The sequence below is a fragment of the Charadrius vociferus genome, unplaced genomic scaffold, assembly GCF_000708025.1.
Source record: "Charadrius vociferus isolate BGI_N301 unplaced genomic scaffold, ASM70802v2 scaffold102, whole genome shotgun sequence".
NCBI classification, from domain to species: Eukaryota; Metazoa; Chordata; class Aves; order Charadriiformes; family Charadriidae; genus Charadrius; species Charadrius vociferus.
The window spans coordinates 1940174-1955065 of NW_009647212.1; the positions used below are offsets into that span (position 1 = coordinate 1940174).

The 14892-nt window shown below is 42.1% G+C and overlaps 1 protein-coding gene across 1 annotated transcript in view; it reads left to right on the plus strand.

Moving 5' to 3' along the window:
* The first annotated feature begins 1790 nt into the window (after positions 1-1790).
* Positions 1791-14892, plus strand: part of STON2 (stonin 2) — a 59411-nt gene continuing 46309 nt past the window's right edge. Inside the window, exons 1-3 of the mRNA XM_009895888.1 lie at positions 1791-1878; positions 2312-2566; positions 8738-8935. Coding sequence (XP_009894190.1) covers positions 1791-1878; positions 2312-2566; positions 8738-8935 — 541 coding nt within the window. The remainder of the gene's footprint in view (positions 1879-2311; positions 2567-8737; positions 8936-14892) is intronic.

Consider the following 14892-nt stretch of genomic DNA (forward strand, 5'->3'; position numbering starts at 1 on the left):
GCGAGGCGGGCAAAGGTGTCTGCCCATGCTGCGTGAAGGCAGACGTCCTGCCATGGGAGAGGGGGGAAGAGGGGTTGGGGCTCAAGCGCAGCTGTTGCTCCAGCATTAGGGAATTGGTTGTGAGACAAGGGAAAGACATGAGGGGTGACTGGCTGTGGGCGGCCATAGGCTCTGGAAAGTCTACGGAGAGGGGATCAACCTTCTGGCAAATTGCACTTAGCCATCAGCATTGTCTGCAGGGATCCTGGTTTTTTTTGTGTTTGCAGGAAACTGTACTTTTTTTTTTTTTTCCAGTCTTGAAAAGGTTCATCTTCAGACAATGAACAGGGACCTGTGAATTCTTTCTGTTGGGCGTCAGGCTGGTTTGTGACTTCCAGACAGTTGAAGTTTTCATGTCTTTCGTGCAGCCCTTATTTGCTGACCTGCTTTCAGCATACTGGCAACTTTGTGGCCATGAAGAAAATAATCATATTGGAAGCCATTTCACGATCTACTTCCTGCAGAAAATGCTTAAAGAGTGAACACGTTTAAATACCAGTCTGCTCTTTGGACCTAAATGTTGTTAATGTAGGGTCAAGAGAAGTCTCGGTAAAATATCGGTTCCTGTACACCAAAATGAAGTGTCACCCCAAAACCCCCTTTAGTTAGGTGAGAAACAGCAGGCCAAGAGATGCTACTTAAAGCTCTTTAAAATAGCCAAGTCTAAGTTTTAGTATTTTCAAGTACTTGAATACCATGGCAACAAGAGCTTCAATGCTTGAGATAATTGGGGACAGAATTCACACGCTCCCATAAGAGGAGGCAGTAGTCCTCTGAGAGCTTTAAAGTGGTTTGCAATCTGAGGTAGTCGTGGGTGCTTGTCAAAGAGAATTTCTCTACCCAGACCTGTCCTTCCCAGTTACTAGCCAACAACCAGAGCCCTTTGCAGTGCCCCATTCACTCTAGCAGATTCCCACATCTGTGTGGGGTACGTTCCATTGGAGTGCCTCCTAATTAAAGTTGCTGTGTCTGTGAAAACATGTGCTGCATTACAGCAAAATCATGCTTAACCCTAGACAAGATTTAAGATGTCTTTAAAATTAAAACGTGAAGTTCTAGTCAAGCAGCGGAGTTGAAAGCGCAGCTAGCTGAGAGAGCATCTCTTCATACCCACACTGTGATGAGAATGGTGGACAACCCATCCCGATCCCAGAGCTACATAGATGTTATTGATAATGAGACATGCAGTTTATGGCTTGCCCTCAAGAGGGATCGATCAGACATTGTAAGCAGCAAGACGCGCAAGGGCATGCTGACATTTTGGGATGAGGATTAAGTTATATCATAAGCAAAATATGCTAAATCTGGGAGAATCCCCTCATTGCCTCTCTTGCTGGGGTTATGAGAGGCATGGCTCCCTGAGTAAAGGATAAAACATTGGTTTTGGCGATTGACTGTCTTAAGGTGAGGATGTTTGAAGACTCTCAGGTGCTTTAATCAAGGAGTCACTAAAGTGTAGCCCTCCTCTAGACACAGGTGAAGTTCTTATCTCAAAGGCAGCAGTACTTTGACAGCGCTGTGCCTGTCGTACATAAATCAGTTTAACATTCTGTATTATTAAAATGGTGGCACTCATTTCTCATTTAATTTTCTAAAAGACATAATTTACTCCTTTCTTGTCTTAACAGCACTTAAAAAGAAGAAAGTGCAAAGAAGTTGTTTCCCTCTACTGGCTCATCTTCACCATACCTCTCTCCCATTCTGCTTCCTCCTTACAATCCCCAAGTGAAGATGAGTAGCGTGCTGTGAATATGACGTCTCTGACTAGTGTCATTGCTTCCCACCAGTCTGAGTGGGTGTCCTTCAGTGATGAGCTGCTCCTCCCTGTTAACCCACGAGGTAAGCTATCTCTGATTTTCTTTGACCCTTGTGAGACTTTCTTTGTTTGAATTGGACCAACTACTGTCATATATCTAGCATCACAGAGCTTGCCAGAATGTGCAGAGGTTGAACTATCTCCTGCTACCCCTATGTAATAGGAGAATTTGGGCCAAAATTGTAAAATACTCTCTTAATGTGAGATTTCCTTAGCATAGGTCTATTAGAGGGTTTGGATCTCTCCTTTGAGATTCAAGACAGTATCCAACTGACCATGGAGGAAGTCTCACCTATTATAATTGAGTGCAAACCTATGCCCAGTGTTAGTCTAAAAACTACATTAGGTGAAGGAAAATTTTCTACCTACATTTAATAGAAAATTTTAGATATTTCAATAAAAACCAGTAAAGTAATGGTGAGTACTATCTATCTTTCTACTTCGTCTTTATGTTAGGTAGAACTGAGGAGCCTCTGGAGAAATGTTTTTCTTCCTCAGACACCTCCTCAGAAGAGAACCACAATGCAGATGGAGAATTTCAAGACCTCTCCCATGCAGAGCTGGAAGATGCAGCTGACCAACGCAAGGTGGATTCTGCTGTGCTTGGGAACCACGTGGTTCCCAGCACTGATCTGTCGTCATCCATCAGTGCTTGGGTTCAGTTTGAAGATGCACCGTGGACCAGTGCTTCATCAACCCACCCGCAAGCAGGTGAGGCAAATGTATGAAAAGGTCCATTCCAGCAGCATAACAGGGTACAGTGAGAGCCTGTAGGATTTTTCCCTTGCTCTTTGATTTCTCCAAGACTGAACTTTGACTAGTTTGTACTGTATTTTAACACAATTAATGTTATCAGAGTTTCAAAAAGGGCTCATAATTTCATTCTGGGTTGAACTAGCAGTATTTTCTATTGGTAAAGGAAGTGAAAGGCTTCTTGGATTCATTCCACCTATGTCTTGAACCTGGAGATTGCCAAAATGCATTCGTGGGGAAAAAGCATAGTGGTGTTTTTAGTAGTGACATTTCTTATGTACAGGTATGAACAGCCATCTAAAAAGTCTTAGCCAAGTTTGCCTCTGTAATCTGGAACTGAAAGAATGGTGATCGCTGTCCTCTGTGGTCATAATCTATATCTGCCCATAGTCCCTATGAGGTTTTTGCCAGAAGCTTAGTGAGACCAACAACTAGTGTGCCAGTGCCCATCAGTACTTTCTGCTGTCTTCTGTTGCTATGGTATAGCAGCTGGAGAATTACAAAGCCAACCAAGGCTGACCCTGATTCCAGGACTGTATACGCTTTTCTTCAAATGTAGAAGTTCTTTCTGATATACTTTAAACGTGCATGCAAAGCCACTGGCTTGCCTCCTCAGCTTATGCTAACTGTTGTGGCTATATAAGCTTCTAGTTTTTCTGTACAGACTTCTGTCCCTCCCTGCAGGAGGCTGTGGAGTAATTGCCCAAGAAAACATTGGTTTACTTTTTCATGTTTAGATTGAGATTCTGTCTTAATAATTCCACTTTGTTACTGCTAGTTATTAAAGCAGTTAAAAGAGTTACAGCTTTCCTCTGCTCACTGAGTCCATCAGATATTCCCTGTGACATGAATAATACTTCTCTCAGAAAACTTGGATTTGCAGCTTCGGGTTGGGTTTGGGGTAAAACCCAACAGTTTTCCATCTGCTCTTCTTATGGGTGCTACAGACTAGTCTGAGACAGTGGTTAGACTTTCGTGCAGGACAAGTGGGTGAATCTTCTGGCAAAAGTAAGTTTCTCTTAAAGTCTGCTTCAGGCCTTCTTATGTTTACATTTATTTGTTGGTTAGTTGTCTTAATTGTTAATACTTACTCATCCTGGTGATGAGGAGAGAAGGAAGAACACCCATAACTACATTTATAAAATTGAGGTGCTCTACCTCTCTCTCATTTAATTTCATGGTTAGGTGATCCTTACTCTTACTCATACAGCCACATACTTTTTTAAACAGAGCTGTTGGTTGCTCTGACACCATATTACCTTCCTAGTGTTGTGATGTCCTTGTTGACTGGAAAACTCAAAGTGCACCTTCTCATTAAACAAAACAAAATTCCTTGCTCAGCCTAAATAAAGCTAGCCATAACAAAGAGACTTCCATAAGACTAATTTTATGGTGTATTGCTTGACTTCCCATCCTTAAAGGGATGTGTCGCAGTCTTAAGGTATGTGCTTAGCAAAAGCACTGTCTCTTGGTTTGTGTTTTCAGTCACAGCGGACACTAGGTTGTAGGCAGAGGTCTAGGATATCCAGAAGAGATGATCAGAGAAGACTTTACAAAAGCATTGTGGTTTTGAAGAAGGCACCCATTTGTGTCCCTGCCAAGGCTTGTGCTAAGTGATCCATGCCACTGGGGGGGTATTTACACACTAACTTTTAGCATCTGACTGAGATTCCCGGAGGAGGATGGTTCCCCTGGCAGTCAGATCAAGGTGTACTCCATGTAATCCTTGTGCGGGAGGCTATTATTCTTTAACTACATAGGAACCCTAAGGAGGTGATGTGGATGTTTAAAAATCCTTACTTATGAGCTAGTCCCACTCCTGTTCTGGACCCTGTATTATAAATGGACAGACCAGCGCAGCTGACAGCCTCTAAAGGGGAGGTCGTGGGGCAGAAGGGATGACAGCTCTTTGTCTCTGGCCCTCTACTCTGAGGGGCGTTTAACAGCAAGAGGTGGGATAAACTTCAGCCTTGTTGTTCTCAATTAGTTTGCAGGTCACGTCTTTTTTCTATGGACGGCAGAAAAGCCGGAGACTTTGTGTTATAACCACGATACACTGACATGCTCAGTGGAAAGCCTGTGGTGACAGCAATTATTCATTTCCAGTAGCAGACAGCCCACATAGGAACAATAGCGAATAGCCAGATGGGGGGTGAGTATAAAGGCCAAGCATAGACAGTGTGAGAAGGATGGAGATGTTTGAAATCTGTTTCCTGTGCAGGCAACTGTGAAGAGCAGTGTCCTGAAGGCTCAGCACCTCTGGCGTGTTCCTGTCGGGGCTCCAGCGCTGTTAGGAAATCGTCTGTCTGTCTGTCCACGCTGAAGCAGCTGCACAGCTGACTAGATAATTACCCAGGCTGATGGCCAGGCTGCCTGAAAACACATTTTGCAAAGGGCTCACAAAGTGGCATTTCCAGAGTGCCATGAGAGCAGAGAGGATGGGCTCTAGGAGGGAGAGATGCTCTCTTACTCTGACCTCAGGGCTACAGTATTTTTGCACAGGTTCCCCCAAATGCAAATCTTTGTCCCAAAGTGCTCAGGGTCTAAAAAAAAATAGTAATTTAAAGGCAACTGCCATGTAGTGGTTATCCTATAGGAAATATGTTTGAAAGAAAACCAAGGCTAATGCTGGACTCTTGTTGTCCTGGGAAAAGTGAAGGCATTATTGGGGGAGCAGCAAGCAGGGGGACTGATAGCAAGAAACAGGGTTAAAAACACAGGCAAAGAATTCGGAAGGTGAGAAGAAAGGTCAAAACCTGAGGTCTAGAAATGAGAAGCACCCATTGTGAGCCTTGTAGTGGAAATTATCTTTATTTAGGGCATTCTTGTAAACCATTCTACCTTGTTCAGGCAGAGTAAATGCTAGGCAAAATCTTTCTTTGAAAATATTTCTGCTTTTCAGGTTTATGAGTAGATAACTGACAGCTGCCAAACGATGCGGATTTCTCCCTGGGGAGGAGTAACTCTTGAGCGAGGCCACAGAAACATTTATTCACAACGATACATTGTGGAGCCCTCTTTTTCCTTTTGCTGGGAAAAGAAGAAATTTTATTTTTCTCATAGTTACTATCAGGCTAGTCAAACTCATACTGTAAAAGTGAAAAATGAGCTTTTTAGGCTCGCCCAAATGTTCCTATCAAAAATGTTACATAATCTGTAAATCATCACAGCCAGCCGATGACATAACATTTGCATTTGTTACACAATGGGCCTCCAGCTTGCAATCTCATATTCTATCGGTGTTAGCTGCACTCTTGAATTCAATGAGGTATTCAGCAAAGTGCCAAAATTAGAGCAAGGCAAGATCTGTTACATCATCTGTTCTACTCACACACCCCTCACCCCCCCTCGCTTCTTCCCGAGAGCTTTGTCTGGTTTAAAATGGCTCAAGTAACTTGGACTCCTACCATGTCCCTTGAGAGGCTATCCCACAGTAAGGCAAATCTCAGTTTAACCATTTTGTGTTGTTCTGTCTGCAAATAGGAAGTACATGCAACATGAGATCAGCAGCTGAAAACTAGACCAACTGTGATGCTGTCCTAAAATCAGAAAGATCTGAGGTCCTATGTGATAGGAAAGGAAATGATGCTAACAACGTTGATTGTAATACTGTGTAGGGATCAAGGAACGGGTCCTCAAAACATCAAAGTGGAATGAATGCTTAAAGGTAAATCTGCATATTAAAAGCCAATCCATTGTATCGGGAACAAACATGTCAAGAAAAGAAAAATGCATGTGGAAGGAAACATTTCTCAGTTTGGGAAACGAGTCAGTTGATATTCAGTATGCTACACATGCTACAGGATTTGCATGTTAGGGACAGTTCTGGCACTGGTCTTTCAACATAAACAGATTTCTGAGAAATTCCTGCAGCTGAAAGGCTGTGACTCTGGGTCTATTGACATTAGAGACTAAATTCCAAACGTCTAGGAAGAAAAAACATACCTCATTTAGGAATTTGGTTTCAGCCCTTCCAGGAATCTGGAGAGCAGCAGGAGCATTTGAGAGGGACCTAAACATGTGTAGATGTTTACTTTTGCTTGTCTAGCTTTTTGAGATTGATAGATAGTTGTTTGACTTTTACTAGTTCCAAGGGTTAGTGTTGGGGAACCTAGAACAGTCATAGCTGGAAGTTGACTGTAGTGAGACTTTAAAGTGCATCTGTTGCAGAAGCAGCTCTGTATGGTTACGGTTTTCCAAAGTACAAGTCTCTTTCTTTAGAAAAAAACAAATAAATTCTTCCAAAGTGGCACAACTTATCTGGAATACAATTAATTTGCCCTTATATAGAAGTATCCTGCAACACTATTCCAGTCACTCTCCCTCTTAGACAAACATTAGGTTTGGAAAGCACAAAACAAGTTGACAGTATATGAGTTATTAAGTCTTACGTGTTTCTAAATTAACTTACGTTTTTCATATTGCTGTGACTGACTTTAAACAAAAAGAAGAAACATCGCAAATCGAAGAGCTTATTTTACAAAAAGAATCCACAATTTCTAGAATTCCAGATATACAACACACAAAAAAAAAGAAAGCGCTTCACTCTTGCTTCTGGTTCGCGTATGGAGCTCAGTTTTTCAGCTTGTCCTCTGTGTCCAAATAAAGCACTCTGACTGTCAAAGCAATTTCACGTGAAGTTTTAAGGGTGGCTTTGCAGATGCCTCATGCCGTGTTTAACAGAAAGGCTGAGAGAGGGACTGACAGATTATAATCATACATTTGTCATCCTTTATCTACAGGCGTGGAGCACAGAACTACTGGAGAGAGAAGTGGCATTTTGTGGTCATGTCACGAACACAATTGTCAACATGTGCAGCAAGGAGACAGATTTCCTGACTTTCAGCTCCTCATCCTTAGGGCTGACTCTACTCAGAAGCAGCTTAGTACATAGGCTCCTACCTGTACAAACATAAATATGTTAGTGCCTGCTCACTTGAGGGTAACAGTGCCGCTATACAAAATAAATTTGCACTTCTGAATTGGCAAGGCAGGGAGCCCCGTTTGGGTCCCTCTGTGCACACAGCAAGGTTTCCATAACGAAATGGTGTCCTGTCACACCTCTTTGATGGAGCAGAGAGATAAATACTCTTTTAAGATTAATTTGCCATTTTCTTACAAAGTGTCTGTCAACCTAATAAGGGTTGTTTATATATTATATGTGGAGAAGAGAACCTCTGTATCACTGGTGGTTCTGTAACTGCAAGATTTGGGGTGCATTGAGATATTTGTTGGTTTAAAAGATAAACATAGATGTACTAACTTAGAAAATGGTTATTATATTGACGTTAAATTAGTATTAGTCTCTATCAATACACCTTTCCTTAGTTCAGGAAGACTTCTTTACTGCATTTTTTTATTTATTTCCTCACTAGAGTCACCCTGTATACAGGGTATACAGTATACTGCAAACTGTATACAGTACACATCCATAGCAGTGGATGTTTAACAGTCTTACCCTGAACTCTGGATGATGGTTAGGCAGGATTTACTCTTTGACATGCAATTCTGGCAAGTGAGAAGAACAGGTTTTTTGGCCTAAGCTGAGCAGAAATGTTATGCAGTTTATTCAGATCAGGGCACTCCATTCTGTATGTTCAGAAACAAAAGCCATTTCTAGTGCACATCAATAGGTCAATTTCAGTTTATTTTTATACTCCTCCCATGTGAAGCATTCCTAAGATGACGACTACATTTGAGTGGGTGTCACAGATAGGGAATGCTTAATTAAATGTAATAAAACCACTTTAAAAAAATATGTGGTACTATAAATACTTCCCTGTGTTGCACAACACAGATATTCAGATCTTGTCAGCGGTGGCAGAAACATGAAATCTTCCTGCTCCGAAAAGTCTCAGTTTTGACAAAACTTGAGCAACAGGAAAACATACAGCTGCCAGCAGTGTGGGATCTAAGGCAGACAGCTGACTAGTGCTGGAGGGTAACAGTGCCAGGCACTAATTAAGTTGATGTGTGTTTGTTATAAAATAACTGTGTTGCTGTGGATGTTGGAATTTATATTTACAGAGTCTCAGCAGACTGATATAGTGCATCTTTGGAATAGTTGTGATCTTCTGTAAGATTGCCCTGTAAGTCTCTAACTGATACCCATTTGTTTTCTGCATCCAGTGTCTCCATCAAAAGCACCCAGCTGGACTTCCCCCTCTTCCAACTCTTCTGAGAGGCGAGCCCATGCCTCGGAGAGCAGCTGGACAACCAACTCGGAGGACACCAGCAGCCCAAGCATTGCTCCCTCCTACACAGATCTGCAGTCAGTTAATACCGAGGACTTGACCAGTGGTGGAACGTCTGCAGCAGATTCAGCTGGTAAGAGGGAAGCCTTTGAGCTTCCATCTCGATCTTTTTGATGCTAATTAAACTCACTGCTCAGAAGTGGACTACAGAGAATGGATCCAAAGCAGAACAAACTCAAGGATTAGGCAGACTCGGATCCAAACAAACAGAACAAACTCAAGGATTAGGCAGACTAACACTTTGTTCTAGTCCAATGCCCAAAAAATCACACCTGGATTTGACACACCCCTGATATGTGCACACTCCCAAAGTAAGTGCCAAATGCAACTATGTACACGTTGGTGGACTTGTCTGAGTGAAATGTTGGAGCGTTTCTGGTTTTTGCATACCACAAAAGCTTAAGCTGATCTAGGAGTGAGTTCTCAGTATATTGTGGGACAAGCTGGATGCCCTTCCTGAACTTCCATGCAGAAATTTTCTTCACTCACCAGTTTATTCAGCTGAAGCAGGTCCAGCTCTGCATGCCCCTCTCTGTTTCAGTGAGTGCCAAGACACAGATCCAGGCTGCTGGATGCATCCTTTGCACTGTGCTTTGCACTGGTAGTGTGAAGTAATGCAGAGAGAGTGTAGGAGATGACAGAAAGTGGTTCAGTAGCAGATTTTGATCACTTAAGGATCCTTTACCTGACCTCATAGGGATCTATTCAGATGGTGTCCTGACTGTGGAAAAATGCGCTGCATGGCATTGTAGCTCGTTGCTCCTCGGTTGTACTCTAGATAATCTCTGAAGCAGGAGAAATAAAGCAGAGTGGTGCCACCCATAACATGCAGAGTTGGGGTGATGAGGGCTCCTGAATGACAAAGCAGATTTTCACAGAGCATAAAAAGAGCTGGCATATCAGGGCACAAAAAGGAAAAAAATACACAGCTCTAGGAGGAAGCACCTGCAGTATGTTGGAAGCTGTTCACTCCAAGCTGAGGAAAGTCAGCAGCTACCCGGTTTGGTGATGAAAATTGATTCGCTGTTGTCATAGTAGCTCAGACGTGAGGTATTTAATGTGCTTTCTCTCAGGTGGTGTATGTAACAATATGTGTGAAATAAGCTGTTTTGGGAGAATGGACTCCTAAGCCTCACTGAGGTCGTATGTCCTTTCCATAAGAAACATATACATAGATGACCTGAAAAGAGTGTTATTTGATGGTTCCGTGAAACTGGGTTGGACATTGAGGCAGGTTCATAAACAGCAGCACGGTAGGTATGGGCTGGGTGCTTAAGGCAAAGGATTTGTGGGAAAATAGTACTTACGTTAGATAAGTAGAGACCTTTCTTTCTTCAAATACAGTTACCATAAGTCTGTCTGGTGGTTTTTATTTTAGAATACTCTGCTTGTCTGTACCGCGGAGTTTGGAAACAACAGGTAAAAAGGTAGAATGGCAAGCTGGCACCATGTGCCAGCTGTTTAGATGCCAGCGTGGGCATCAGTTCTGTTCTGATGAACTTAGGTTTATTAGAGTGAAGTGTAAGAGTTTTCATCTGGAGTATGTGCTGGATATTCCTGTTTTGTTGATTTGGTATAGGTTGCCAAAGGGTGACTGGCTATTGTCACTGGGACTGTCTCCACATGAGCAAGGGAAATGAAGGATGCCCAGTTTGTATATAACTTCGCATCTTATAGAGAAATGAAACGAAAAAGTGCTGCTGTATATCGCTGGCATGCATATGGAATTATTTGCTATATATGTTCAAAAGAGAAGTTGATACTTCAGTAAAATCTTTGTATACAACCTTCTTACTCTTCCTTCTTTCCCATTCAGTCACAAACTGATGTATTTATTAGCAAAACAGGTACAAAAAACCATTCCTATCACCTATAAGTTTTTATAAGTAAAAAAATAGGTAATATAGGCAAAGCTGTGTCATTAGCTAAAACCTAAGGTACACTACCTTAGTGGTACTGGAACCTGAAGGAAGAAATACTGAAGTATTACTTACTGAAGTAAGTCTTCCTACCACCAGGTGTGGAGTTTGCAAAAGGGCAGCATGAGCAAAGCACGTCTGTTTGTTCCCGTTCATGGGATGGTGCACAGCCCACCTACCCCTGGGGTGCCTGCCGGCATCAGGCAAGGTTTGTGGAGGTGTGGGAGCTGAGGCCATGGAACTGTTGTGCAGTTCTGGCTGCTTTTCTGTTGTTCACTCCTCCTTCATCCTACCCTCACAGTGCATAAGTGGACAAAAAAGCATGATCACTTTCTGCTCTCCATCCTCTCAGCCCCTCTCTAGAAATTCAGTTATTCAACCCTGACTTGATTCAAACATTTGATTTGCATTTCTTTTCTCAAAAGACTGGCTGCCTCCATCTGTAGTGGAGTTTGAAGGCTCCATCAAGGCAATGAAATAACATTCCTTCCATGAAGGAAAAGAGAGAAATCCTTACACTCTATGTGATGGTTGACTGTTAGCCAGTATGTTGACACCAAGGTCAAGCTTGATGGAGGAGGGAGGGGAAAAATCAGATTCATTTCACTGCTAAAAAACCTAATGAAAATAAGAAATCAATTTTTGATCTACTTGGTAAAGAATCAGGTCTATAAGAGTAGCTCAGGTTTAGTATTGTTTCAAGCAAGGAAAACCTATTGGTGAGAAAAGTGTGAAAAATTCTTCTCAGTGGTCAGACACTGAGTAAAATAACTATTTGAGCCGAGGTGAATTTTTATTGCCTGAACAGCATAGAAGAGAATCCAGGATACTCTGTTCTGTAATTTCACCATTTTTCTTGAATTTATCCTGTATGTGAAATGCTTAAGTATCAACTGCCTGTCAAAGATCGGGGCCACGGGATTTTGCGTGGGAGCAGATACAAGCCTGAGGTAAGTCTGACTCAGGCGTAGACAGAGACGAGTCCCAGCAGTGAGAAGGCGTAACTTGGTGTCCAGGGCTGGTAGGCTCCAAGCAGATGAAGTTGGCCAGGAATCCACTTTCTCACAACTGACACAAGATTTGAGTGGAAAACAATTCCATGGGCTTGAGCTTTATCTAGTGCATGTGTTTATGTAAGATACGGTTTAGGAAGAAATCTGAGAAAGATGGTAGAGACCTGATAGATCCCAACCTGAGAGTATACCCTCACAATGGAGCAGGGGGGGACGACTGCAGAAAACCTCCTGACTGATGGAGTCAGGATCAGCCCAGTGATGTCCTGTAAAGGCAGTGGAGTTCACGGCATTGAAGGTAAACATTGCACGAGCAGAGCTGAAAAAGATTTGCTTTTCAATCAAAGTGCAACTAGAAGATGCTGCACTTTATTGCCTGTGCTAGTTTGAACTCTGGTACCAAGAAGCCTTTTATATTATCTTCATCTTTGTGGGCACAGGGGGCTATTTTAGCCTGCAGCAGCTAGCCAATAAATTTGGGTCAAGTGATAGCAGACTGCGCATTTAAAGTGTGCATGTTGACATGGTTGTAACAACAAGCACTTTACAACAGCTGGGGTTTCACAGTGTGTGTGAAGCTGTGTTTGGTGCTGCTGAAGTGGCCCGTTGCCTCAGAGCTTCCTACCATGCCTCGCCATGTGGCTCAGCTTGGATCAATGAGCATGGAAAGAAGCGGGAACATTTGGCAGTACTCTGCAAGATAAGTAACACAGGACATCTCTGTTACTGATACAATACAAGTATTTATTCATTCTGAAGCAGATGCCTGTCTCAGCTTTCAAAAAAGGCCAAATATCTACATGTCAGAGGAGCAAGGGAGAGGCCTTCTTGTAGCTGTGATTAGAGATTTGGCAGCACTGGGATCTGTTCTGAGATTGCACACAAATACCTCACTGCTTGATTTGGATTTCTGCATTTCACTATTCATCTCTAAAATAATTTTTATTTATAGAAATGAAAATTAAATATTGACTTGTACACAAAATTAAAATAATTATATATATTCAATACACACATAATAAAATAGATAAGATAAACATTTGCATAGATCATGAACTATATTCTAAATTTAAAAGAATATATAATAAAATTTATCCATACTATATAATAATGCTCTGTGTGTGTATATATATATAAAAAGCTGATCAGCCTTGCAGACATTAGTTCTCTGATAGCTATTTTAGATGCATTGTTGCTAGTTCTGTTGCTGTTCTGATTTGTGTCTTAGTAGAGCTGCAGCCACGCCATGTTTGATGTTGATGGTTCAATTTGCTGACCAGTTGTTCTGTTTGGCATTCTCCTGAAGCTCTGGGACTATTGGGATACTGAGGAAATCACTATGTTGTTATTTTCTGAGAACATCTGCATGTTTGGAGATGGAAGATTGCATGTGTGACCCCTAACTGCTCAAAATCCAGAAAGTTAATAAATAGCACAAGGAATTAATTCTGAAATGTTGTTATTTTCAAAGTAAATTGCATGGTTTAAGGGGGTTCTGCTGCTTCTATTTTAAGAATTGAAACGACAATTCTGGCAAGCTCAGGTCCAACTATTTCTTGAAGGTAATGGAGGTCAAGTGGTAACTTTTCAAACCTTTTCCCAACGCTTGTCTGTAGTAGTTCTCTTACAAATGCTTTCTGTGACTGTGGCCAGCTAGATGCTGAGTCCTGATCTGATGATTGCAGGAACGGTGTTCTGTAGGTTTTAAAAAGAGCAACTTTGAACAGATTATACGCCTGCATAATGTGTTTGCACTGAATGCCAGAAACAGGCTACAAGCTCTGAAGATATTCCATGTTAATTACCAGAGCAGGGGGAAAAATAGCATATGCTGATGGTTAACACCCATAACTGCACTTCAGTTATGCTGTGTAACTATTAACCAACTTGTCCCAGTCCCAGACACATGAAAAAATTTGTACGTGAGAGCCTGCCAAAGCCAGCTGAGGAGGCTGCAGAGAGGAACACGGAACCCTTGCCTCAAAGAGGAGGGGACTCCAAAATACCGTGAGCAAACAGCACCTAAAATGTGTTCTTGCACAACTCCCAACCTGTAAGGGTTAAATTCAGCACCGGAGGCAGGGTGGTTTTTTCTTCCTCATGTCCGATACCAGCCAGAAGCTTGCAATTCAGGAGTTTTATATTCTAGTTGTCATCCCATATTTTTCTCAAGGCGTTTCTAACTTCTTGAAGAGTAATGCATTAGTAGGGCAGAGCTGGGAAGCTAGGTCTGGATAATTCACAGCAGTAGAAAAGTTTTGATCCCAAATTGGTCCTGTGTACTGGAAATCAGTTCCTCTTCAACACTTCATTGATGCTTTAAGGAATCCACAGTATCCCAGTGATTTCTGCAGCAGTGTTGAATCCTCATCCCTGTTTTGCAGGGGGGATCCTGCAGCTCAGTTGTGTGGGCGGGACTTAGGGTAGAAATGGTCTTTGCTGTATATTCTGTCAGTCTTACTCTCTGAAACAGCTGAAGATTGCAGATATAAGAAGTGGACCAGAGTCACTGTCTCAGTCCTTCCTTATGGCAGGAAGGAAAGGCACAGAAAATCTGTCAGGAGGAAGGGAGAAATGTTAGAGCAAGGAAAGAACAGGTAGAACAGTAAGCAAAAGTTTATTTCTATCTATTCAGTAGAGATAATTACAAAGTCAGCTTGGTCTGCAGTCATCTGATTCACAGACTTTAAGGTCAGAAGGGAGGACTATGATATCACTATCATCTAATCTGTGCTCCTGCATGTCTGAGGCCAAAGAACCTCACCCACTTGTTTCTGCACCAAACCCATAACTTCAGTTTGAGATACAGCATATCCTGAGCAAGTATCTCCATAATATTTTTCTGATTAACATCAGCTGCAGCAGTTTGCCCCTGTTAGCCATCTCCAACCCTTCAAAACTTCAGTTTTAGAAAGGACTGTGGTAATTAGTGGTAATATTTAAAGCAGAACTGAGCTGTCACTGAGCTCAGCTCTGCCTGCTCTTGTGTCCTCAGCTGAGACTAAATGTATTCTCCTAACCTCAAAAGTTTCAATATCTGCCTCATCTACGCCCCAGAAAATAACATTGATTAGCTATCTTCTCTATTACTCTGGGGC